The sequence below is a fragment of the Oncorhynchus nerka genome, linkage group LG23, assembly GCF_034236695.1.
Source record: "Oncorhynchus nerka isolate Pitt River linkage group LG23, Oner_Uvic_2.0, whole genome shotgun sequence".
NCBI classification, from domain to species: Eukaryota; Metazoa; Chordata; class Actinopteri; order Salmoniformes; family Salmonidae; genus Oncorhynchus; species Oncorhynchus nerka.
In genome coordinates, this window is record NC_088418.1 from 39,861,656 (window position 1) to 39,888,343 (window position 26,688).

General features: G+C 42.7%; 1 protein-coding gene and 2 long non-coding RNA genes across 6 annotated transcripts in view; 1 reads left to right on the forward strand and 2 right to left on the reverse strand.

Moving 5' to 3' along the window:
- Positions 1-233: 233 nt before the first annotated feature.
- On the reverse strand, positions 234-2,168 carry LOC135564024 (uncharacterized). Its single transcript, XR_010460769.1, has 3 exons — positions 1,674-2,168; positions 1,282-1,393; positions 234-1,187 (listed from the first exon to the last, which is right to left on the reverse strand). It is a non-coding gene; the product is annotated as an uncharacterized LOC135564024 (long non-coding RNA).
- A 2,922-nt stretch (positions 2,169-5,090) lies between these two features.
- Positions 5,091-7,432, reverse strand: LOC135564025 (uncharacterized). The gene is made up of 2 exons (XR_010460770.1): positions 6,377-7,432; positions 5,091-6,264 (listed from the first exon to the last, which is right to left on the reverse strand). It is a non-coding gene; the product is annotated as an uncharacterized LOC135564025 (long non-coding RNA).
- A 2,944-nt stretch (positions 7,433-10,376) lies between these two features.
- cblb (Cbl proto-oncogene B, E3 ubiquitin protein ligase) overlaps positions 10,377-26,688 on the forward strand; it is a 160,797-nt gene continuing 144,485 nt past the window's right edge. The window contains exons 1-4 of one of the 4 annotated variants that reach the window (XM_029629945.2): positions 10,377-10,487; positions 10,842-10,908; positions 12,059-12,236; positions 12,588-12,838. In XM_029629945.2, the coding sequence (XP_029485805.1) occupies positions 12,069-12,236; positions 12,588-12,838 (419 nt within the window). In that variant the 5' untranslated portion in view covers positions 10,377-10,487; positions 10,842-10,908; positions 12,059-12,068. Of the gene's footprint in view, positions 10,488-10,568; positions 10,909-12,058; positions 12,237-12,587; positions 12,839-26,688 lie in introns of those variants that run through there. The other 3 variants (XM_029629948.2, XM_029629947.2, XM_029629944.2) reach the window with 3 other exon arrangements.

Consider the following 26,688-nt stretch of genomic DNA (forward strand, 5'->3'; position numbering starts at 1 on the left):
CATTTTGTGAAATTGTACTTCAGTATGGTTTCATAAACAAAGACATGCTGATGTGCCAGAATATTAAGTATCACATTGTCATAAGTATCAAAACTGTAAAAACAATATGTAGCTTTTCTGCAGAAAGAACCAGCCTCATAAATTTATGACTTTATCCTTTTTCTTCAGTGTGGCCCTAGTACTCTGTCATATAAACAAAAACACATTCCATATGAATATAAAAACACAATGTGTAACATTATGTTCCTTTATTGAATAAGGACAAAACAAAGCAGGTAAACCATCAGCTCCTTTCGAAACTGAAGTCACAGTGACTCCACAAGATGGAAAGCACAGAATCCAAGCATATTATACAAAATGATACATACACATTCAAAGGTCTGTATATAACACACCCTGCATGTCTGCACACTAAAATAAATGCAGGACAAATCCATACACATCAACTGAACAGACAAATGAATGGATGCAGTAGCCTGGATGCAGTAGCCTCCCTGCAGCCTTGTAAACCCCACCTCTTTAAGGAATACCTAGGATAGGATAAAGTAATCCTTCTCCCCCCCCCCCCCTTAAAAGACCTAGATGCACTATTGTAAAGTGGCTGTTCCACTGGATGTCATAAGGTGAAAGCACCAATTTGTAAGTCGCTCTGGATAAGAGCGTCTGCTAAATGACTTAAATGTAAATGTAAATGTTGTATTACACACAGTATACCGCACAAACATCATAAGAGGCCAAATTCGTCAAAAAACGAACCCAAAAAAACCCAAATTCCTCTGCCACCGCAGGACATATTTAACCAAAATTGAAAGCACATACTAACTAAAATAATTCAACACATATTGGTCCCTCAGCAGCCGACCACTGTCGTCATCAGGGAAGATTGCCGGATTGTCCCAGTCCATGGCTGGTGGCACTCTGGGGGCCCTCTCCTTCCTCAGGCAGGCCACATTGTGGAGGACAGCACAAGCCACAGTAATATCACATGCCCTAACAGGGCTGACCCTTAATTTGTGAAGGCAGTGAAGCGTGCCTTCAGGAGGCCAAAGGTCATTTCAACTCTGGCCCTGGTCCTGGCATGGGCATGGTTGTAGGCCTGCTGTGCTTCCTGGGGGTCTGTGAAAGGTGTCAGGAGAAAAGGCTGGCAGCCATACCCCGGTCTCCCAGCAACACACCAGAGAATTCACCTGTCAACACAAAATCTCATCATTACTACCTCATAAACACAGTGATATTCTTGACACAGCCATGATGGTTATAAATAGGGGTTGTGTGGCTTACCTTGTGATAGGCACTGATAGATTTCAGAGGCCCGAAAGATTCTGGAGTCATGGACTGAGCCAGGCCATTTTGCCACAACATTGCTGATCACACAGTCAGCATTGCAGACCATCTGAAATCATAAGATGAGGAATATTACACCAATCAATGCACATCACTGGCAATGCAGAGTGTTCGTCAATGGACAATATCAAAAGTTATGTTCACCTGAACATTAATGCTGTGAAAGGATTTCCTATTCACAAAATCGGCCTCATGGGCACCTGAGGGGGCTTTTATCCTTATGTGTGTGCAGTCCACTGCACCAATGACATTGGGGAAACCTGTCACACAAAGTAATGAGTATCCTACTATGTGTTAACAGTTGTCCTGTAATTTGTAGATCCTCTTACCTGCAATCCTATAGAACTCCTCTTTGATGTCACAGAGTCTTCTGTGGCCAGGGAAGAGATGAAGACATCTGCTAATGCTTTGATAGCCAGACACACACTCCTTATTGTGCGGCAAATTGTGGCCTTGTTCAGCTGTTCTGCATCCCCACTGAGTACAGGAAGGCTCCACTAGCAAAAAGCGCAAGGCCACACAAACCATTTGCTCCACACTCAGTGCATGGCTCCGTGCAGTGCGGTGCTTAATCCTGGGACCCAGTAGTCTGCATAGATACCTGATGCCATCTGCAGAAAACCTGTATCTTTCATATAGATGGTCATCAGGGAAGGCCAGTGGGTCCAACCGGTCCCTGAAGACCCTTTCTCGCCTGAAGGCGCTCCTCAGCACAAGTGCTTCTTCATCCACCACATCTCGCACGAATGGGCATGCCATTGTCAGAGCAGAAAGGAACACACAATTTTGGGCCTTCATATAGGCTAGTGGCCACACCTGGTGCTGGGGGGTGGGCAAAGAGGGCGATGCCTTATAACGATGACTTGGTTGTACGGATTGCTGGGAAAATAAAAAAAACCTTAGAAAGATGCCACCGTCCTGTGTGCTCACAATAAGAGCTCATATGTCATGGCTCACTTGACTTTACGAGAATATACCTAATTTTTATTTTGAGCTGTGTCATCTTCTTGGAGCTGGGGAGGAAAGAAAAATAATGATTAATACATTTGTGTTACAGTTAGCATACAGTGTACATTGAAGGCATATCTCACCTCCCTCTCAAGTTTTTTATTTCAAGGTCCAGTTTCCTAATTGTCCTCTTTTTATTTCGGACTCCAGTGCAAGATTTTCCATCTTTTTCTTCTTGTACTGAATGTCTATGTCTGCCAGTTCTATTTGGCGCCGGAGGTGGTTGCCATACAACTTTCTGATAGCTTGTGAGCTCTGTGAACACAATACAATTAGCGCAGCTGGAATTTGGCAGGATGTGGTGTCCTTTTATTAATACGCACTATGTTGCCAGGCTGGTTTTCCCACTGTATAGCATCTGGGTCCTGTAAAAGAAATGAGATTTTTTGATTTTGATGAGGACTCCTCACCATTGTAGAGTAAATAGTACTTTCACAGTCTTAACATGATACCTCATGCCTTCTGGAATCCAGAGAGATGGTCTCCTCCTCATCATCGTCTCCATCATGTGCTGTTGCTGCTGCACTGGGGCCTTCACCCTATCACATTTAATCGGATTCATATTGAAGCTAGTAGACAAGACATGCCAGGCCTACAGTATGCCTTTGATGGAGTACTCACTGGATCAGCATCGTCTGGTGCTTGTGCTGGTGGCTCTAACAGGAACACAGTGCTGCCAGGCACTGCAAGGCAATAGGTAAACCAAAGTCAGACAGTCCAAATTGATTCAATATGAATGTGGTTGTATCCCATGTAGAGATGGAAGGACATACCTTGAATGAAGCGGGTGGCATCTTGGGAGGAACCTATGCTCGTCTCTTTCCCCCCAGGGATCCCCTCTAAGACGGGCCTGCCTTTATTTAGCTCCAAGGCCATGTCCTCTGCTGGGGTAAGGTCAGCCTTTGGTGACCCACCACCCGTGCCTTGTCTGTGGGTATTCTTTTTCACTGCTAAAACAGTACAGACAATGTGTGAGCAGGCACCTTCTGGGTACAATATATGCTTGTGCTTTGTTAAATATTAGTCAGGGACCATACCATTCTGCAGAATGTTCTTGTATTTGATTTTGACCTGCTGCCATGTCCGTTTTGGCCCGTTCATGTTTAATCTACACACACACACACACACACACACACACACACACACACACACACACACACACACATTTAATGGAGTCACACTGCAAAAAATTACTTGGTATTTTTGTCTTGTTTTCAGTAAAAATATAAAAAAAATTATCATAGCTTTATACAGTGTGATGGAGTTACTTTACACAATTTCACTCATATCTGCAGTGCATTTCAATTAAAAATTTAACCGTTTCATAATTACAGTACAACTGCATTTTTGGAGATGTGAATTAAATATTTGAATTGTAATTGTGATGTTTCAGCGGAGCGGTGAGTGTGTAATTGTGCACTACTTACGCATTCAGGCGGTCTGCAATACTTTGCCACGCTTTTTCTCTTTGCTTTATCACTGTGGCGGTGTTGCCTTTCTTCTTAATTATATCTTTTACCTCCTCGTATGCCTCCATGAGGATTTGTGCTTCCGACGGGGAAAAGTACGCGGCTCTAGTTGCCATGGTAAATCAGTTAATCTGTGATCTGTGGCGGGGTCTATTTGAGTGAGCCGTGAGCGCGCACCTATCCAGGATTGGTTTCACCTGGCTTAATGAATCCGTGTCTGCTCATCCTGGCTTGGTCTTTGTGCAACCAATTAAGCCTGGACGCACATGTTTTGGCTTCATTGAGCTCAGCTGAGTCATTTATCCCGGATGTCTTAATTCTACTTTTGTGCAACAGGCCCCAGGTGTCCACATACTTTTGGTCATGTAGTGTATCTCAATGTAAACAGTTGCAGCAATTAGATCGCCCAGCATGAATCGCTAACAAATAAAACATTATAGAAATTAGCATTAGCATCCAGCCTGCAGAATATTAGCACAAGGGCACAGCCAATTTCACCTGACACATTCAAGTTTAAAATGTCAAAGTTTAAGCATAACGTTTTCTACAGATCATGTCTTGCAAACACAGACACTGAAATGTCTTCACATCTATTAACTACTAGAGCATTCAATCAAATGAAACTTCCTCCGAAGTCCCTTCAGGAACAAAAACAATGGCCATTTACAATGCCAGACCTGCCGTGTGGTACTGGCACATGACGTGGGGCGCTAGAGTCTCGGCAGCTAACCAAGCGAGGGTCATTATATACAACAGTTAGATCGATGGATGTGTTCCCCTGACCAATTATAACGACGAACAAAATGTTATGATTGTTTACGGTTGAAAATGTGAAACTGGCTCCAGTGTAGGCCCTTTGCGATTTGATATAGCGCTGAGCGTCTATTTAAACAATGAGGCCCAAGAGGGTGTGGTATATGGGTTTATATACCAAGGCTACCGGTTTTCACCACGACGCAACGCGGAGTGCCTGCATACAGCCCTTAGCCGTGGTACATAGGCCATATACCACTAACCCCCAAAGTGCCTTATTGCTTTTATAAACCGGTTGCCAACACAGTAAGGCAAGAAACTACACATCTATATTGAAAATGTTGCTTTAATAAATACATTCACAATAAATATATACTGCTAGAAAAAGTAGTCCGGACGAAAGTCTCAACGCTAAACTGGTTGCAACATAACCACAGGCTAGATGGCAAGCTTACATTAAATGTATGCAAAAACCGAGCATTAGCGCCCCTTTATAGAATGACTAACACATGACAATTATTTCAAATCAAATTTTATTTGTCACATACACATGGTTAGCAGATGTTAATGCGAGTGTAGCGAAATGCTTGTGCTTCTAGTTCCGACAATGCAGTAATAACCAACAAGTAATCTAACTAACAATTCCAAAACTACTGTCTTATACACAATGTAAGGGGATAAAGAATATGTACATAAGGATATATGAATGAGTGATGGTACAGAGCAGCATAGGCAAGATACAGTAGATGGTATCGAGTACAGTATATACATATGAGATGAGTATGTAAACAAAGTGGCATAGTTAAAGTGGCTAGTGATACATGTATTACATAAGGATGCAGTCGATGATATAGAGTACAGTATATACGTATGCATATGAGATGAATAATGTAGGGTAAGTAACATTATATAAGGTAGCATTGTTTAAAGTGGCTAGTGATATATTTACATAATTTCCCATCAATTCCCATTATTAAAGTGGCTGGAGTTGAGTCAGTGTCAGTGTGTTGGCAGCAGCCACTCAATGTTAGTGGTGGCTGTTTAACAGTCTGATGGCCTTGAGATAGAAGCTGTTTTTCAGTCTCTCGGTCCCAGCTTTGATGCACCTGTACTGACCTCGCCTTCTGGATGATAGCGGGGTGAACAGGCAGTGGCTCGGGTGGTTGATGTCCTTGATGATCTTTATGGCCTTCCTGTAACATCGGGTGGTGTAGGTGTCCTGGAGGGCAGGTAGTTTGCCCCCGGTGATGCGTTGTGCAGACCTCACTACCCTCTGGAGAGCCTTACGGTTGAGGGCGGAGCAGTTGCCGTACCAGGCGGTGATACAGCCCGCCAGGATGCTCTCGATTGTGCATCTGTAGAAGTTTGTGAGTGCTTTTGGTGACAAGCCGAATTTCTTCAGCCTCCTGAGGTTGAAGAGGCGCTGCTGCGCCTTCTTCACGATGCTGTGTGAGTGGACCAATTCAGTTTGTCTGTGATGTGTATGCCGAGGATTTATTAACATTGATCTGAATGTTGTCATTTATTGTGCACAAATGAAAAAATTGTTCCATGTTTGTTGGCTCCACGCTACTATAAATGGATGACGAGGTAGTAGTTTGTGTACATCTGTGACGAGCCAGCTACTTTTCAGGATTTTGGCAGCATTGTTGCGAGGGTGTTCACTCCTATTGACTCTTGACATGTGTACCTTGAAACACAGGGGAAAACAACGTTAGCTAATAGTTAGGACTACAAAACGACCGGTTATATTGTCAGGGTACATTTAGAATGATGTAACTAGCTAACTAACAGTTACATACCATACGTATCCATTCACTGCTTTGTCGCATCCCTCAACTTTTTAATTACGCTGAGAGACGACACATTGTTGCGCGTTGTGATTTCGGTGTCCTGTATATTCCATGCCAGACTGAGAGGGGGTCATTGATATGTCGGTTCAAGTCCAGCGGCAGTTTAGCTGCTAATCCCATCTTTTTCGCCATTCATGTTTCTCACTTAACCATACAAGTCCCGTAGAATGACTTTCAGCTCCATTTTGGTTGTATTCACAAACTCAATGTATCCCTTGTTCGGCGCACCAGTCAGTGAAGCGGGTAAGTGCCCACTTTGTTTGTTTCACAATTCGTTTCGGTTTCTCTCAAATTCATTTTAACGTTTATTTTCTACATCGGCATGTGGAACTATTGTTGCTGTAGCCATTTTATCGAGGTGAAAAGGCGCAATGATATCATGGTGACCGTATACAGTCGCACACAGGGCTAAATGCTGTTTTTAGCCAATCAGCATCCAGTATGCAAACTACCCGGTTTATAAAGAGCTCTATACTAAGAATAACGCTTCTGACCGAGAGTGTCGCTTCTGACCTGTAAAGTTTCTGACTGAGGGTCCCTTTTATTCAACACCTCAGTTCAGATGAGGACATGGAGTCATCCTCCAGTGAAGATGAGAGGACGATCGGGACAGACCGGACATCCTGGTACCTGGTCACATCCAGCTGTGACCTGTCAATCAAGGCAGGTGGGGCGGAGCTCCACCTGTTTTGAGGGAGGCCCAACATGTTTGCATGTTATTCTGACATTAATACCTGTCACATATCATTTTTTTTTTTAAATGTGAATAAAATAATTGACTTAATATAGCCACATACAAACTTGGTCTCTTTTTTGCTTTCTTGAGTAAGGCAGCTCCAAAATGCCGGTGTTTCAGCCTAGTGCAGTGCTTTTTGTGGCGGTGGGGCAGCCAGCGGAAAATGCAGAGCGAAGGGGTTGGTAATGTTCTCCAGTTGCGCCGTGATTGGGGAACGCAAAATCTAAGTACCCATCCAAGTAGGCTCAAGGTTATTGGCCACAGATACAATGACGTCAAATTACATTATATCTACAGTAGCGTGGTTTTCCTATAGGAGGAAGCAGAATGCAGAGTACCTTTTAATTTATATATATATAAATGTTGAGACTGGTGTTTTGCGGGTACTATTTAATGAAGCTGCAAGTTGAGGATACTAGAGGATACTCTTCTCATACTAGACACTCTAATGTACTTGTCGTCTTGCTCAGTTCTGCACCGGGGCTTCTATTCTGGTTAGAGACAGTTTGCTCTGTTCTGTGAAGGGAGTAGTAAACAGCGTTGTACAAGATCTTTTTAGTTTCTTTGCAATTTCTCACATGGAATAGCATTCATTTCTCAGAACACATAATTGCAAAAGGGATTTATGATGATCAATTAGCTTTTTAAAATGATAAACTTGGATTAGCTAACACGACGTGCCATTGGAACACAGGAGTGATGGTTGCTGATAATGGGCCTCTGTACGCCTATGTAGATATTCCATAAAAAAATCAGCCGTTTCCAGCTACAATAGTCAAAACCCTCCCATCTACAGTATCTCTGAAGACCAGCCAGTTTTGATTTCTGGATATTTTTCAACTGTGCTATTTCACAAAAGTTCTGAACCTTTCTATTCTCATAGTTTCCACAGATTGTAAAAACATTTTTTTTTTGCTCTAAGTAATATTATATTATTGATCGATTTGACTTTTTAAATCACCCAGCCGTACTATTTACAGAGTTAGCTCCAGGTAAATGTTAAAATTCTTCTGCCGTTCCTGAACCTGTGACCAAAAACCAGCTATATATGGACTCAGAACCAAAACAAATGATCTAACGATTCTGTTTCTTCGCAGCATAATCTGCAGATCTGGGATGGTTGTATCCCACATGTATAACATGCGGGATACAACCATGGTTATGACGGGACAGTGCATTTCCTCAAAATCAAGTTGATCCCTGACAGTTGGATGATGGACATGAGTGAGATCTTAGAATCATCCAGCAGCGAGGAGGACACGGAAGGAAATGAGAGTGAAGAGGAGGTGCTAAGGGTGGTCACACCATTGTGGTTTCCTACCTCCTCAACTACCCCAACAACATCCTGTTGGTCCCCGAACCAGACCTATCGCAGCTCATACACCCCTCACATGACACCTCTCAGGTAGGGACCACTGGTTTAATAAAAGACAAACAACTATTGTACTTCTACAAACACGTTTGTTTATTTGTCTGGATGGAGTTGTATTGACACCACATGTTGATACCAAATATACTTTTGTAATATCTCCTTACATCTTACCTAACCCAAACAGGCTCCACAAATTACATTCCAAGCCCTGGCCATGGTGGTGCCTTGCTATCAGCCAGACAGAGTACCATCCAACATCGCAGCACCTCCACCCATCATCGCAAAAGTTCAGTCCAACAGTAAATATAGGTCTAACCCTGACCAAGTTCACAACTAGACACCAGCTGACTGCACAAGACATCAAAGCGTTACAGGTCATGACCACTGTAATATTGTAGGGTAAAGCCTTGGCTGTTGTCTTGTTGGCTGTCAGGCGGCTCCAAGCAGAGGCTAAGCCTACTACAGGGGGGTAACTCCGTTGCTGCAGATGGTCCAGACTAGAGGTCGACCGATTATGATTTTCCAACGCCGATACCGAATATTGGAGGACCAAAAAGCCGATAACGATTAATCGGCCGATGTATTTATTTATAATAATGACAATTACAACAATACTGAATTAATACTTATTTTAACTTAATATAATACATCATAAAATCAATTTAGCCTCAAGTAAATAATGAAACATGTTCAATTTGGTTTAAATAATGCAAAAACAAAGTGTTGGAGAAGAAAGTAAAAGTGCAATATGTGCTATGTACGAAAGCTAACGTTTCAGTTCCTTGCTCAGAACATGAGAACATATGAAAGCTGGTGGTTCCTTTTAACATGAGTCTTCAATATTCCCAGGTAAGAAGTTTTAGGTTGTAGTTATTATAGGAATTATAGGACTATTTCCCTCTATACCATTTGTATTTCATTAACCTTTGACTATTGGATGTTCTTATAGGCACTTTAGTATTGCCAGTATAACAGTATAGCTTCCGTCCCTCTCCTCGCTCCTCCCTGGGCTTGAACCAGCAACACACCGACAACAGCCACCATCGAAGCAGCATTACCCATACAGAGCAAGGGGAACATTTAACTAGCTAGCCATTTCACTTCGGTTACACCAGCCTCATCTCCGGAGTTGATAGACTTGAAGTCATAAACAGCGCAATGCTTGACGGACAACGAAGAGCTGCTGGCAAAATGCACGAAAGTGCTGTTTGAAAGAATGTTTACGCGCCTGCATCTGCCTACCACCACTCAGTCAGATACTTAGATACTTGTATGCTCAGTCAATTATATGCAACGCAGGACACACTAGATAATATCTAGTAATATGATCAACCATGTGTAGTTAACTAGTGATTATGATTGATTGTTTTTTATAAGATAAGTTTAATGCTAGCTAGCAACTTACCTTGGCTTACTGCATTCACATAACAGTGGAGTGCAACGAGAGAGAGGCAGGTCGTTATTGTGTTGGACTAGTTAACTGTAAGGTTGCAAGTTTGGATCCCCAGAGCTGATACGGTGAAAATCTGTCGTTCTGCCCCTGAACAAGGCAGTTAACCCACCATTCCTAGGCCGTCATTGAAAATAAGAATGTGTTCTTAATACTTATTTTCCACCATAATTTGCAAATAAATTCATTACAAATCCTACAGTGTGATTTTTTTTTCTCATTTTGTCTATCATAGTTGAAGTGTACCTATGATGAAAATTACAGGCCTCTCTCATCTTTTTAAGTGGGAGAACTTGCACAATTGGTGGCTGACTAAATACTTTTTTGCCCCACTGTAACTCTCAGCTGTATTCTGGATGTAAATCTGAGCCAGATGCTGGATGTAAATCTGAGCCGGAAGCTGGATATAATTCTCAGCTGTATTCTGGATGTAACTCTCAGCCAGATGCTGGATATAACTCTCAGCAGGATGCTGGATGTAACTCTCAGCCAGATGCTGGATGTAAGTATGTGAATGATGCTGGATGTTAATGTAACTCTGAGCTGGATGTAACTCTGAGCCGGATGCTGAATATTGTAACTCTGACTTGGATGCTATTCTGGATGGAACATCCAGCTAAGTGTTACAGCTCCTACTGGATGTCAGGGCAGAGTGGGACGTATAATAATTTTTGTCGCCCACAACCATTTTACATTTCCACGTAGAGCCAACTGGCTCCTTCAGTTCGGGAAAATTTGATTTGATCTATAAACATTGATTTTGGAAAAGCAAAAAGTGGGATGATTGATAACCAATGACCGTCACACGCGATTGTGGTAGTTTCCACGTACATTTCCTCTCCATTTGTCATTTCAGTCGGGTTGTTTATTCCACGAGCCTCGAAACAGGATCATTCCGTCGACATTCTCCTGCGTGGTGCGCAGTAAGTCAATGATTTATTTTTCTGTAGTTTTTAAAAACATTATTATCACGATCATCAATACAAGTCATAGCACTACGCTTTACGAAACCATTGTCTTATGTTGCCTATTTGTATTTATTATAGCCGCACAGGACTCTTTTGTAGTCTTAAAGTTTGATACAGCCTATGCATTTGTGAACGTCAAATGCGCTCATGAATTGGTTGCATATGATAAAGACACAGTCGCCACACTTTTGTCAGAATTGGGAGCTAGCCTACTTTCATTTCGTGTAAAAGACTCGTCTACTCTTTCTATATGCTGACGATTTAAAACTTAGGCCTACTCTGTGCCGTTTTTGATCATTTAAATTAGCCTAATGATATACCCATTTTGATTATTGAATAGTATACTAGATAATGCTCGATGATTTTAGCTCAACTGTTTAACCCCACCATTATACATTCCTCATGGTCTTAGTTCACCCCATCATAACCCAAATATTATGGCTTAGAAAAAATAAAAACGAACTACCCACTGGGCTAACACTGGCTGAATCAACGTTGTTTCCATGTCATTTCAATTCAATTACGTTGAACCAACGTGGAATTGAAGTTGATTTGATGTCTGTGTCCAGAGGGTAGTTTCAAAATATGGTTAAAACTTTCATGTTTACCTAATGGACTGCTAGTCCTTGCATTCATAGCCATCTATGAATTTGAGATCGGTTACATTTATTCAGCTCTATCCCTCAGCTTTATGGCAAATCAAGTGGCGGGGCTGCTCTTTTTTGTTTTTCGAGTTAAGGAGCCGGCCTTAAATTGAAGTTTTCAGCAGGAGGTCACTAGTCAGGCATGCCACTTTGTGACCGTGATGATATAATAGCTTTGGCTACTACACATAGACTAATGCATAGCCTACTTGGCCTTCTAATTTGCATGGTTGTCTTGCGTTGTACTTTTGCAGTAGTGGCACCTTGCAAAGCGGTAACACTTTTCTTAAAACTATTCTTTATCATTTGTTATAAGCAGTATGAGCCAATTATTATAAGGTTCATGATATGTAAAGTATCTATGTATCAAGACACAGGATTATAACCACATCATAATGCATAATACCTGCAGTAAAGTGTTACCATCTTGTAGACCCTAAGATTATTTGTATTTATCTCAGTGTATAGACAATGGCAACTGCTCTAAGTGGCCATAATCCAGGTGGACGCGGACCAAACCAACGCAAAGGTCGGATTTTAGGCATTATTGATGCCATTCAGGATGCAGTCGGACCCCCAAAACAGGCTGCTGCTGACCGCCGAACAGTTGAAAAAACTTGGAAACTTATGGACAAAGTGGTACGTTTGTTTCAATTCAATTGCATAATTTATGCTTCGAATGAGCTTATACCTGCAGTAGACTGACTTTTCCTCCCTATTTGATCGAATGCTTTCCAGTTTCAATAACGTAAACCTAAATTGCCTTTCCCCCTATGTGTGCAGGCAAATTAGGGGTTGTTTAATCATTAGGTTTTAAGCATTGGTCAAAATACAATGTTGTTATTTTAGTTAAGATTTAATATATTGGGATGAACATGAGTCAAAGGGAAATTGCAATTGTAGCTCAGTTAGGTAGAATGCAACAAACAGAATTAACATGTCTGAACTATCCTCCTAATAACTCATGGTATTGCACACTTCTCTCTGCAGGTTCGTCTCTGTCAGAACCCTAGACTACAGCTGAAAAACAGCCCCCCATACATCTTGGATATCTTACCTGACACGTACCAGCATCTGCGGCTAATTCAGTGCAAATATGAGGAGAGCCAGAGACTGACTCAGCTCAGCGAGAATGATTACTTTAAGGTCTACATTGAAAGCCTAATGAAGAAATCGAAAAGGGCTATCCGGCTTTTCAAAGAAGGCAAGGAGAGGATGTATGAGGAGCAGTCCCAGGACAGGTAAGGAAAAGAAGGTCTACGTGTGTTTTGAGTATAAGTTTACCATGCCTCTGTTTGGTGAATATCCTATGTTACTGTTGCTATTGGTGTTGTTTCCATCACTTGAGGCAGGCGCACATGGTGTAAATACAGAGCATTCAGAATGTATTTACACACATGGACTTTTTCCACATGTTGTTGTGTTACAAGGTGGGATTAGAATGGATTTAATTGTCATTTTTTGTCAACGATCTACACAATACTCTAATATCAAAGTCTTAAGAAATTCTAACATTTATAAAAAAGAAATAAAACACAAATATACAGTATCTTGATTAGATAAGTTGTCAACCCCCCTGAGTCAATACATGTTAGAATCACCTTTGGCAGCGACTACAGCTGTGAGTCTTTCTGGGTAAGTCTCTTAAGAGCTTTGCATACCTGGATTATACAATATTTGCACATTATCATTATCATTCAAAAATTCTTCAAGTTCTGTCTAGTTGGTTGTTGATCATTGCTAGACAGCCATTTTCAAGTCTTGCTGATTTGACTCAAAACTGTAACGAGGCCACTCAGGAACATTCAATTAGGTCTCGGTAAGAAATTCCAGTTTATATTTGGCCTATTTGTTTTTAGGCTATTGTCCTGCTGAGAGGTACATTTGTCTCCCAGTGTCTGTTGGAAAGCAGACTGAATCAGGTTTTCCTCTAGGATTTCCCTGTGCTTAGCTCTATTCCATTTCTTTTTATCATAAAAAAACTCCCTTGTCCTTGTCGATGACAAGCATACCCATAACATGATACAGCCACCACCATGCTTTAAAATATGAAGAGTGGTACTCAGTGATGTGTTGTGTTGGATTTGCTCCATTCATAACGCTTTGTATTCAGGACATAAAGTTAATTTCTTTGACACTTTTTTTTGCAGTTTTACTTTAGTGACTTACTCTGTCTGTCAATTTGGTTAGTATTGTGGAGTAGCTCCAATGTTGTTGACCCATCCTCAGTTTTCTCCTATCACAGCCATTAAACATGAACCTAATGGTGAAATCCCTGAGAGGTTTCCTTCCTCTACAGCAACTGAGTTAGGGAGGATGCCTGTATCATTGTAGTGACTGGGTGTATTGATACACCATCCAAAGTGTAATTAATGACTTTACCATGCTCAAAGGGATATTCAGTGTTGGCTTATTTTATTTTTTACCAATCTACCAATACAGTAGGTGCCCTTCTTTTCGATATCCAGCATCTGGCTACAACAATATGTAGAAAAAGTCAAGGGGTGTGAATACTTTCTGTAGGCACATTACATGTATGCAGTGTGATTAACACTAGCAGAGCTCGCAATTTCAATGCAATTATGTTGAATCTATGTGGAATAGACGTTGAATTGACATCTGTGTCAAGTGAGATGTTACCTCCCATAAATACTAAATTATTTAACTGGACTTCACTCCATGATCTGCAGTTACTAGTGAAATAATTGACAATTGTGTGGTGTAGGGGTTGACCGAACACACAGGGACCATAAATAGGCAGGATGATAACTGCACAAATGCTATTGAGACAGGTTTCAGTAAAAATAAAGGCTTTAAATTAAAAACATAGAAATACACTACATGCTCAAAAGTGTGTGGACACCCGCTCGTCGAACTAATTCCAAAATCATGGGCATTAATATGGAGTTGGTACCCCTTTGCTGCTACAACAGCCTCTTATGGGAAGACTTTCCTGTCTTAGGTCTCTCTTTATGTAGTGTTGTGTTATCTCTCTTGTCGTGATATATAGATTTAAAAAAAATCCCAGCCCCCGTCCCCACAGGAGGCCTTTTTGCCTTTTGGTAGGCCGTCATTGTCAATAAGAATTTGTTCTTAACTGACTTGCCTAGTTATATAAAATAAATGTTGGAACATTGCTGCGGGGACTTGCTTCCATTCAGCCACAAGAGCATTAGTGAGGTCGGCACTGATGTTGGGTGATTTGGCCTGGCTCGCAGTCAGCGTTCAAATTCATCCCAAAGGTATTCGATGGGGTTGAGGTCAGCGCTCTGTGCAGGCCAGTTCTTCCACACCGATCTCGACAAACCATTTCTGTATGGACCTCGCTTTGTGCATGGGGGCATTGTCATGCTGAAACAGGAAAAGGGCCTTCCCCAAACTGTTGCCACAAAGTTGGAAACACAGCATATAGAATTTCATTGAATGCTGTAGCATTAAGATTTCCCTTCACTGGAACTAAGGGGTCTAGCCCGAACCATGAAAATCAGCCCCAGACCATTATTCCTCCTCCACAAACTTTACAGTTGGTACTATGCATTGGGGCAAGTAGAGTTCTCCTGCATCCGCCAAACACAGATTAGTCCGTCGGACTGCCTGATGAAGCGTGACTCATCACTCCAGCCGACGCTTGGCATTGTGCATGGTGATCTTAGGCTTGTGTGCAGTTGCTCAGCCCTTGAAACAGTTATTGTGCTGACATTGCTTCCATAGGCAGTTTGGAACTCGGTAGTGAGTGTTTACATTTAACATTACATTTAAGTCATTTAGCAGACGCTCTTATCCAGAGCGACTTACAAATTGGTGCGTTCACCTTAAGACATCCAGTGGAACAGCCACTTTACAATAGTGCATCTAAATATTTTAAGGGGGGGTGAGAAGGATTACTTTATCCTATCCTAGGTATTCCTGAAAGAGGTGGGGTTTCAGGTGTCTCCGGAAGGTGGTGATTGACTCCGCTGTCCTGGCGTCGTGAGGGAGTTTGTTCCACCATTGGGGGGCCAGAGCAGCGAACAGTTTTGACTGGGCTGCGCAGGAACTGTACTTCCTCAGTGGTAGGGAGGCGAGCAGGCCAGAGGTGGATGAACGCAGTGCCCTTGTTTGGGTGTAGGGCCTGATCAGAGCCTGGAGGTACTGAGGTGCCGTTCCCCTCACAGCTCCGTAGGCAAGCACCATGGTCTTGTAGCGGATGCGAGCTTCAACTGGAAGCCAGTGGAGAGAGCGGAGGAGCGGGGTGACGTGAGAGAACTTGGGAAGGTTGAACACAGACGAGTGTTGCAACCAAGGACAGACGATTTTTCCGCGCTACGTGCTTCAGCACTCGGCGGTCCGGTTCTGTGAGCTTGTGTGGCCTACCACTTCGTGGCTGAGCCGCTGTTGCTCCTAGATGTTTCCACTTCACAATAACAGCACTTACAGTTGGCCGGGGCAGCTCCAGCAGGGCAGAAATTTGACGAACTGACTTGTTGGAAAGGTGGCATCCTAGGACGGTGCCACGTTGAAAGTCACTGAGCTTTTCAGTACAGGCCGTTCCACCGCCATTGCTTGTCTATGGAGATCGCATGGCTGTGTACTCGATTTTATACACCTGTCAGCAATGGGTGTGGCTGAAATTGCCGAATCCACTAATTTGAAGGGGTGTCCACATACTTCTGTATATATAGTGTACATGATTAAACTTCCCTTAAAAGGCCTAGCTCTGTCTGGGTATAAAATGACTTAATCATCAACACTTGACTCAAACACTAAAGTTAATTGAGCTGTGGAGAGCCTTCAGCAGGCCATGCTAGTGTTCTGGTGCCAAGCTCTCAGTGCTGCACAGGCGCTGCCAACTTAGCCCATAACTAGGTCAGGTGACCTGTAGCACAAAGGATTATGGGAGCTGTAGCTGGTGGCCATCTTTGGTCAGACCCCCCCCCCCCCTTGTGACACCACAATTGAAAATACTGAGAAAACAAGTGGCTTTTACTATGCACTTCAACCAGTCTTTACATCAAATAGACTTGTATCAATACAATTTCTTGCAGAATAATACAAACTGTGTGATTGTATTGATCATATCGACCCTGATAATCGTTACATTTTTTGGGGGGAAAACCAGGAGCAATTATTTTGTATCGGGGTCAGTGTGCTGTTAACTGTCCCATATGGCGCTCAAACCAGTGATCCTATGTTTCGCAACACACGTGACCGCCCTCCTTGACAACGTTCCAACTGGTTGAATCACGCAAATTCTGCTTTGCAATTGTAACACCAGTGTTCCATTCCACTGGGCGGCAAATCTGTATGCAGACAAAACAGGCCTTCACCAGCGAGTGAGCTGTGCATCACTGGAAAGCTTTTTTAAGACTATAATTTCCTCCTCATATTGTAGCCTACAATGTGTCGCCACACACCTAGGCCTGGGCTATTGATGGATTCAAGGCCACGTCGTTTTCATTGATCTCAGTTTCTTAGTGTCAAAGTTGTCTTGTCATTTCGATGTGGGATATTGAATAAGATTCTGCGAAGGTCTCCAGTTGTGTAATATGACATAGAATTGCATGAAATGTGTTTATTATAAAGGCGATTTTTATCATACATTCCGGTACCTCAGAGCTCCCCAGGTCACCCCCTCTCACGCTCACCTTTTGTTCCGGCACCTACCGATTTACAAATTAAGCACTGGCTGGGTGTTTAAAAAAAAACGGTAACATCAACATGCACACCTGTTCAGACTCATTTAGAAGTGCAACAGTAAGTTCATATTATTTTGTTTTCTGGGGGGGGGGGGGGGGGGTTCAACCAAGGTGCGCTTTGAAGAAATAGGTTTTTAGACATTTTTGGATGCTACTGTTCAAACCTGCAGCTTTCAAACACACAGCAACCCTGAGTCTGCCTAGAGTGCATCATCTTGATCGCTAGGTGCTCCGTTACAGGGACATGAAGTCGGGTCTAGTATATTTTTAACCTCAGCAAACAAGATCCAATCGTGAAACAGGAAGCACCTGGCTGGCTGGGTAGAGAAAACTCCCAGCTAGCACATGTCGTTCCGAGAACCATATGTTTCTTAGAGCTTGGTGAAAGCGTGATTGTCGGCTGTCTCATCATTGTGGTTGTGGGTAATCTATGGTTCTATTTAAAGTCATGTTCTTAAATTGTTCTGAGAACGTTAAGAAACAACATTCTGTGGGAATTTCAGTACTTCCACAGAACATTCCACACAAGTTCCAAAGTAGTTTTAGTTTTATGTCATATTTTACTACATTTTGGGAATGTTCACAAAAATGGTGTGACTCAAGCAATGTTCTCAGAATGTTCAGAGGTTGTATGATTCTCTTTAATGTCAGTTGTTGGCAATATTCTGGGAATGTAAAAAATATATATATTCCACACAATTCACTTTAAAACATTTCTCAGAACATGAAGAAAACTTAATAAAAAATCACAAGAAAACTTTAATCATGTTCAAAAATGTTTAAGGATGTTATTTAAAAACATATACATTCCATTCTCAGCATCAACAAAACTGTTTCCCTCATGTAATTTCATTCCTTTGTAAGGATCCCCATTCGGCAGCAGCTTCTCATCAAATCAAATGTCATTTTTCACATGTGCCGAATACAATAGGTGTAGACTTTACCAGGAAATGCTTAAGAGCCCATTCCCAACAATGCAAACTTAAAAAGTATAAAAAATTAACCAAAAAGGAAGTAGGAACAAAATAGCAATAACGAGATTTTATACAAGGACTACCAGTACCGAGTCAGTGTGCAGAGGTACGAGGTAGTTGAGGTAATTGGTACAAAAGTTTGTACACCTACTCATTAAAGGTTTTTCTTTATTTTTACTATTTTCTACATTGTAGAATAATAGTGAAGACATAAAAACTATGAAATAAGTGTTATAATATATAATTATAATATATAATAAAGAATCTAAAAAATATATTTTAGATTCTTCAAAGTAGCCTCCCTTTGCCTTGATGACAGCTTTGCACACTCTTGGCATTCTCTCAACCAGCTTCACCTGGAATGCCTTTCCAACAGTCTTGAAGGAGTTCCCACATATGCTGAGCACTTGTTGGCTGCTTTTCTTTCACTCTGCGGTCCAACACATCCCAACCATCTTACTGGGGTTGAAATTGGGTGATTGTGGAGGCCAGGTCATCTGATGCAGCACTCCATCACTCTCCTTCTTGGTCAAATAGCCCTTACACAGCCTGGAGGTGTGTTGGGTCATTGTCCTGTTGAGAAACAAATGATAGTCCCACTAGGCGCAAACCAGATGGGATGGCGTATCGCTGCAGAATGCTGTGGTAGCCATACTGTTAAGTGTGCCTTGAATTCTAAATGAATCACACAGTGTCACCAGCAAAGCACCCCCACACTATCACACCACCTCCTCCATGCTTCACAGTGGGAACCACACATGCGAAGATCATCTGTTCACCTACTTTGCGTCTCACAAACACACAGCGGAGGGAACCAAAAATCTCTCATTTGGACTCCTCAGTCCAAAGGACATATTTCCACCAGTCTGATGTCCATTGCTCGTGTTTCTTGGCCCAAACACGTCGCTTCTTCTCATTGGTGTCCTTTAGTAGTGGTTTCTTTTCAGCAATTTGGCAATGAAGGCCTGCTTCACCCTGTCTCCTCTGAACAGTTGATGTTGAGATGTCTGTTACTTGAACTCTGTGAAGCATTTGTTTGGGCTGCAATTTCTGAGGTGTGTCCAACATTTGACTGGTACTGTACATGTAGGTAGGGGTAAAATTGACTTGGCAATCATGATAGATAATAAAGAGTAGCAGAAGCGTATGTCAATATGCCTATGTGTGCATGTTCTGTGTGTGGGTTTGTGTGTTGGAGTGTCAGTGTAGCATGTGTGGGTAGAGTCCAGTGAGTGTGCATAGAGCCGGTGCTAGAGAGTCAGTGCAAATAGTCAGGGTAGCCACTTGATTAACTGTTCAGCAGTCTTATGGCTTGGGGGAAGAAGCTGTTCAGTAGCCTTTTGGTCCCAGACATGATTCTCCGGTACTGCTTGCCGTGCGGTAGCAGAGAGAACAGTCTATGACTTGGGTGGCTGGAGTCTTTGACAATTTTTAGGGCCTTCCTCTGACACCGCCTGGTATAGTCCTGGATGGCAGGGAGCTCAGCCCCAGTGATGTACTGGGCCGTACGCACTACCCTCTGTAGTGCCTTATGGTCGGATGCTAAGCAGTTGCCATTCAAGCGGTGATGCAGCGGTCAAGATGCTCTCAATGGTGCAGCTGTATAACTTTTTGAGGTTCTGAGGGCTAGGCTTGGGCAAAATAATGTTTATACCCTATACCGGTGTATTTCGAAATACCGACGATATGATTTTCAATACCACAGGCTGTGGGGGTGCGTGCTATGCCACTGCTTCTAACTATATATTAAATATAACTATAAGAAGTCTAAGATAAATACATTATATCCAGCCTAGGGCTCCAGCTATGCATTTGGTTTGCTAACTTGCTAGATTAGTGTCTAGATGTCAAAATCAAGCTTCTTGTTTACAGCAGAGACCTTCAGTCCTCTCCTGGATCAAGATCCCTGTTGCTTAAACACTTTTGTCCATAAAAAAAAGTGAACCTTGTGTGTACATTTGGTAATACCGTATACCTGGTATGATACAGAAACAGAATGACAATCTGGATACCGCCCAAACCTACTGAGAGTCCATGCCAAGTCTTTTCAGCCTCCTGTCGTTCCCTCTTCCTGACTATGTTGGTATGTTTAGAACATGATACATCCTTAGTGATGTGGACACTAATGACCTTAAAGCTCTCGACCCACTCCACTACAGCCCCTTCAATGTGAATGGGGGCGTGTTTAGTGCTGTTACGGTGACTGTATTTCCGCCACACCGGTGGTCACGGGTCATGATGGCAGTCAAATTCCATGTGACCGTTTAGTCACGGTAATTAGTCTTCTCCAAGCTCTGATGCTGCTGATGGCCATTAGTAGACTACCAAACTTGCTAACTGCCTTGTACTCAGTACTCTATTGTCCCTTTAATCACTCTGACATCAATGCAAATGTAATCAAAAATCTAATCAAACACTTCATGAAAGCCCATGAATTCATGTTGCGCAACATTTCTATAGGCTATACAATTGTGTTAGGAAACAGAGTGATGGCCTCTTAAAAAGAGGAGGATCCTATCAGCTTTCTATAGGCTAGGCCTACTATATTTATTTTTCAACTTTCCTAATATTAAGCACATTGCTTCTCTTTAAAACAGGAGTATAGCCTACCTGGCTGGCATGAAAACTAACCACGGGAACAGCGTCCTCCTTTCGCTATGGATTACATGTATTTTTCCCCGCTGCCCCTGATTCGAGATACGTGCATGATAATGGTCCATTCAAAATCAAAACAAACTTCACACACATATGAATTAGTATGTGTAAAGACAAGATTCAATCAAGAATAGTGTAATTGGTGACAATATTAGCCTATCACTTGTGAAGGCAAACAGTGCATGCTTTTTCAAATCATAGTTTCACACCTCATGTCGCCTAGCCCATAGGCCTATATGTTTTGATAAGGTTTGTATCAAGTGGCCAAATAACTTCTTAAAATAAAGCCCATTAATCCGGTTTAGAACGGGTGTAGAGTCTAACTGGCATACATACGCAGCGCGTGAGTTTCAAGTTTGGGCAAGATCATTTTCACCAATGCCCCTTTTATAATAAAAGCATTACATGCATAATCACATTTGTGTTCATGGTGTTTTCCTGCTAATAGAACATTTTCTCTTATTGCTGTGTGGACATTGCTGCGCCTATTAGTTTATCAACATTTTAAGCTAAACGTTCCCATCTGTTGCGTCAGGCTCATTGCTTAAAATCGTTTTTTTTTTATGCTAGTGGTTGTATTAATTCGGGATCTATCGCATCCCACAACTGTCCTGGACTATGTTCAGAATGTTAATTGTGTTCAGCCTGCGCAAAAAGCAAAGCAGAGCTCATGCCTTTCATGCAACTTTCAGATCATCATTAGAGTTGCATCATGCCGCCTTGCAATGTATTAAAAATCAGAAAATATAGCCCAGCGTTTGTAGAACAACTAAAGTTACATGAATAACTCTACATTAAGCATATAGGAGCATATAGCTCAATATACATATATAAAATAATGCCATGGAATTCTACGCAAATCTGACATAGCCACATCAGGGCCTAGCATAAGTACAACTGTTCTTCTGAAATAGACTACATTTTCTTCGTATCATGTTTCTTTAGACCTGTCTAAAATAAATAATGGATTTATTGTGATGGTGTAGGCTATATTACATGGATTTATTAGACTTTTTAAAATGTAGCTGTTCCAAAGGTCTGTATCGGTGGCTTGTAGGCTATGCGTGGAAGCCAGGAGATGCTAAATGTGTTTGTTAATTAACGGTCAATTACCGTGAGACCGGCAGTTATTTGCTTGACAATCACCGGCTGACACAATGTCATGTCCGCCACAGGTCTAGGTGTGCTTCAACCTTCCGTTTCCTGTAGTCCACTATCAGCTCCTTTGTCTTGCTGACATTTAGGGAGAGGTTGTTTTCCTGGCACCACATTGCCAGGTCTCTGACGACCTCTCTATAGGCTGTTTCAGTGTCATTGGGAATCAGGCCTACCACGATTGTGTCATTGGCAAACTTATTGATGATGTTGGAGTTGTGTACGGCCACACAGTCGTGGGAGAACAGGATGGGGCTAAGCAGGCATGTGTTAAGGGTCAGCGTGGCAGATGTGTTGTTGCCTACCCTTACAACCTGGGGACGGCCCGTAAGGAAGTCCAGGATCCAGTTACATAGGGAGGTGTTCAGTCCCAGGGTCCTTAGCTTAGTGATGAGCTTGGTGGGCACTATGGTGTTAAATGCTGAGGTGTAGTAAATAAACAGTATTCTAACGTAGGTGTTCCTTTTGTCGAGGTGGGAAAATCCAGTGTGGATTGCAATAGAGATGCGTCATCTGTGGATCTGTTGGTGCGGTATGCAAATTGGAGTGGGTTCCGGGTGTCTGGGATGATGGTGTTGATGTGAGCCATCACGGCATTTCATGGCTACAGATGTGATCGTCATTTAGACAGGTTACCTTGGTGTTCTTGTGCACAGGAACTATGATGGTCTGCTTGAAACATGTAGGTATTACAGACTTGCAGACTGGGTCAGGGAGAGGTTGAAAATGTCAGTGAAGATACTTGTCAGCTGGTCAGCGCATGCTCTGATTATCCGTCCTGGTAAAACGTCTGGCCCTGCGGCTTTGTGAATGTCCGCCACAGGTCTTGACCTGTTTGAATGTCTTACATCCGATACAGAGAGTGCGATCACACAGTCATCCGGAACAGTTGGTGCTCTTATGCATGGTTCAGTGTTGGTAGCCTCAAAGCGAGCATAGAAGGCATTTAGCTCATCTGGTAGGCTTGCATCACTTGGCAGCTTGCGGCTTGATTTCCTTGTTACCCGGGATAGTTTACAAGCCCTGCCATATAGAATGGATGGTAGAGGCGGTTTATCCACTCGCCAACATAGTCTCGTCAGGTATCCCTGAACGACTTCTTCAGTTTAGGGTTTTCAGTATCTGGAAAAATCAGCCTGCGGCTGAATCTAGTTGATGATCCCTGTCATTGTATGTGGACACCAGTTTATTTTGCATCATTGAAGTAGAAGTCATACAGTTGAAGTCGGAACTCAGTTTTTCACAATTCCTGACATTTAATCCTAGTAAAACTAGTCTTAGGTCAGTTAGGATCACCACTTTATTTATTTATTTATTTTTTAATATTTTTTTTTTACCCCTTTTTCTCCCCAATTTCGTGGTATCCAATTGTTGTAGTAGCTACTATCTTGTCTCATCGCTACAACTCCCGTACGGGCTCGGGAGAGACGAAGGTTGAAAGTCATGCGTCCTCCGATACACAACCCAACCAAGCCGCACTGCTTTCTTAACACAGCGTGCATCCAACCCGGAAGCCAGCCGCACCAATGCGCCGGAGGAAACACCGTGCACCTGGCCACCTTGGTTAGCGCACACTGCGCCCAGCGTCCCGCCACAGGAGTCGCTGGTGCGCGATGAGACAAGGACACCCCTACCGACCAAGCCCTCCCTAACCCGGGCGACGCTAGGCCAATTGTGCGTCGCCCCACGGACCTCCCGGTCGCGGCCGGTTACGACAGAGCCTGGGCGCGAACCCAGGGACTCTGATGGCACAGCTGGCGTTGCAGTACAGCGCCCTTAACCACTGCGCCACCCGGGAGGCAGGATCACCACTTTATTTTAAGAATGTTGAATGTCAGAATAATAGTAGAGAGATTTATTTCAGCTTTTATTTCTTTCATCACATTCCCGTGGGTCAGAAGTTTACAAACACTGAATTAGTATTTGGTAGCATTGCCTTTAAATTGTTTAACTTGGGTCAAACATTTCGGGTAGCCTTCCACAAGCTTCCCACAATAAGTCAGAGCTGGTGTAACTGAGTCAGGATGTGGACCTCCTTGCTCGCACACGCTTTTTCAGTTCTGCCCACAAATGTTCTATAGGCTTGAGGTCAGGGCTTTGTGATGGCCACTCCAATACCTTGACTTTGTTGTCCTTAAGCCATTTTGCCACAATTTTGGAAGTATGCTTGGGGTCATTGTCCATTTGGAAGACCCATTTGCGACCAACCTTTAACTTCCCGACTGATGTATTGTTGCTTCAATATATCCACTAGAGGTCGACCGATTATGACTTTTCAACGCCGATACCGATTATTGGTGGAACAAAAAAGCCGATACCGATTAATCGGCCGATTTTTAAATAATATTTGTAATAATGACAATTACAACAATACTGAATGAACACTTATTTTAACTTAATATAATACATCAATAAAATCAATTTAGCCTCAAGTAAATAATGAAACATGTTCAATTTGGTTTAAATAATGCAAAAACATTGTGTTGGATAAGAAAGTTGAAAAATCTTGATCGGTCGACCTCTCGTAGAGTGTTGCTAGCCCTGCTATGGCTAGAAAGGAGGATACTGCCTAGCATTTGTACCAATTTGTATTGTAAATTGAAGCCGCTGCTGTCTCAGGTAATGCGTACTATTATTACTGTAACAATACAGAGGCGGATGCAAGATGCAAGCAACGATGGTTTAATGAATACAGGTTACAGCAGCAACAGGACAGACAGACTGTACTCAGACGGAATCCGACCCAGGGACTAGGGCGCATCCTCCTATGTGAGCGTGCTGAGAAACCCAGGGGAGAGTGTCCGGATGGGTAGGAAGGAGCACAGCAGATAATCCACACAAGGGCGGCGAGAGATGAGCACGGACACACGACACAACCTCAGGGAAGTAACAACGATCTGACAACAAGAAACACTGGTTACAGAACATATAAAGGGAAGATAAGTGATTCCAGCTGGCGCAGACAATCAGGCTGAGATTGGGAACCACGCCCACACAAACACGGGAGAGAGAGAGAGAGAGAGAGAGAAGGAAAAGGAGGCAGTGGATTCATGAACCGTGACAATTACGTCTCAACGCCAACAGTGACAGATACACAATATGTAGGGTGGATTGGGGTCAATTTTGACAATTTATTTTCCATTGCTATGCAGCCTTTGGTTATCAATAATAGGTTGGAAAGTAATGACCCAGATTTTGTTGACACTCCAGGTGATTTAAAAGCCCGAAAAGCTTTGAAATTCATGCACCTAAATGTTCTCAGCCTTTTTCCAGAAAGGGACTACATCAAATCTGGGCTGACCATGCGGATCCAGATATTTGTATTTGATCAGAAACATGGTTTTCTGAGAAAATGGTGGATTCTGAGGTTTTACTATTGATGGTTTTAAAGTTTTCAGGGCTGATAGAATGGGCAAAGGTGGTGGTGTTGCTATCTATACTAAAAGTAACCTTTCTGTGTCTCTTTTAAAGGCTTTGTCCAGTCCTAAACAATTAGAATGTATAGCTTTAAGTATTCAACTTTGTTCTAATTCTAAAGTAACTGTTCTGGGAGTCTACAACCCTCCCTCCGCTAAGAAATGTTTGTTAACTAGTCTCACTGACTAAATAGCTTCCTTTTCTACTTCTGAAATGTTGGTCATAGGTGACTTTAACCTGTCCTGGGGAACTCAAGACTCAGACTGTTTAAAAGATTTTTGTAATAACCTAAACCTTACTCAGTTTATTACTAAACCGACATGTCCAAATCTGAGGGATTCTACTAAATCAACAATAATTGACCTTGTGTTGTCAAATACTCCAGAGAGATTTCTGGCTAGTGGTGTTTTCTCCCTTGATATTAGTGATCACTGTCCTATTGTTTGTATTAGAGATGTTAGGACTCAGGAGTCAGGAAGCAAGTTCAGGGAGTGAGTGATTCAATAAATAAACAATACAAACCACGAACAACGCACAGACATGAAACAGAAACAATAACGCCTGGGGAAGGAGCCAAAGTGAGAGACATATATAGTGAAGGTAATCAAGGAGGTGATTGAGTCCAGGTTAGTGTCATGAGGAGCTGGTGCACGTAATGATGGGGACATGATGGATGGATGAGCAGCATGGTGACCTAGAGGCCGGAGAGAGAGCACAGATGACAGTACCCCCTCCCAGACGCTTCATCCACAGGACGCCAACCAAGGGACATTCCCTGGGATGAGGGAACCTGTCAATCCGGTTGAGTCTCGCGAGCATGGTGACCTAGAGGCCGGAGAGAGAGCACACATGATGGTACCCCCTCCCAGACGCTTCATCCACAGGACGCCAACCAAGGGACATTCCCTGGGATGAGGGAACCTGTCAATCCGGCTGAGTCTCGCGAGCATGGTGACCTAGAGCGCCGGAGAGAGAGCACACATGACAGTACCCCCTCCCAGACGCTTCATCCACAGGACGCCAACCAAGGGACATTCCCTGGGATCAGGGAACCTGTCAATCCGGCTGAGTCTCGCGAGCGTGGTGACCTAGAGGCCGGAGAGAGCATGTGACAATACCGGATTCTGAATTGGCTCCAAGTCACTTTAAAACGGTTTTTAACAACATTGCAGATAAGCATGCCCCGTTTAAAAAATGGAGAGTTCAAAATAGATT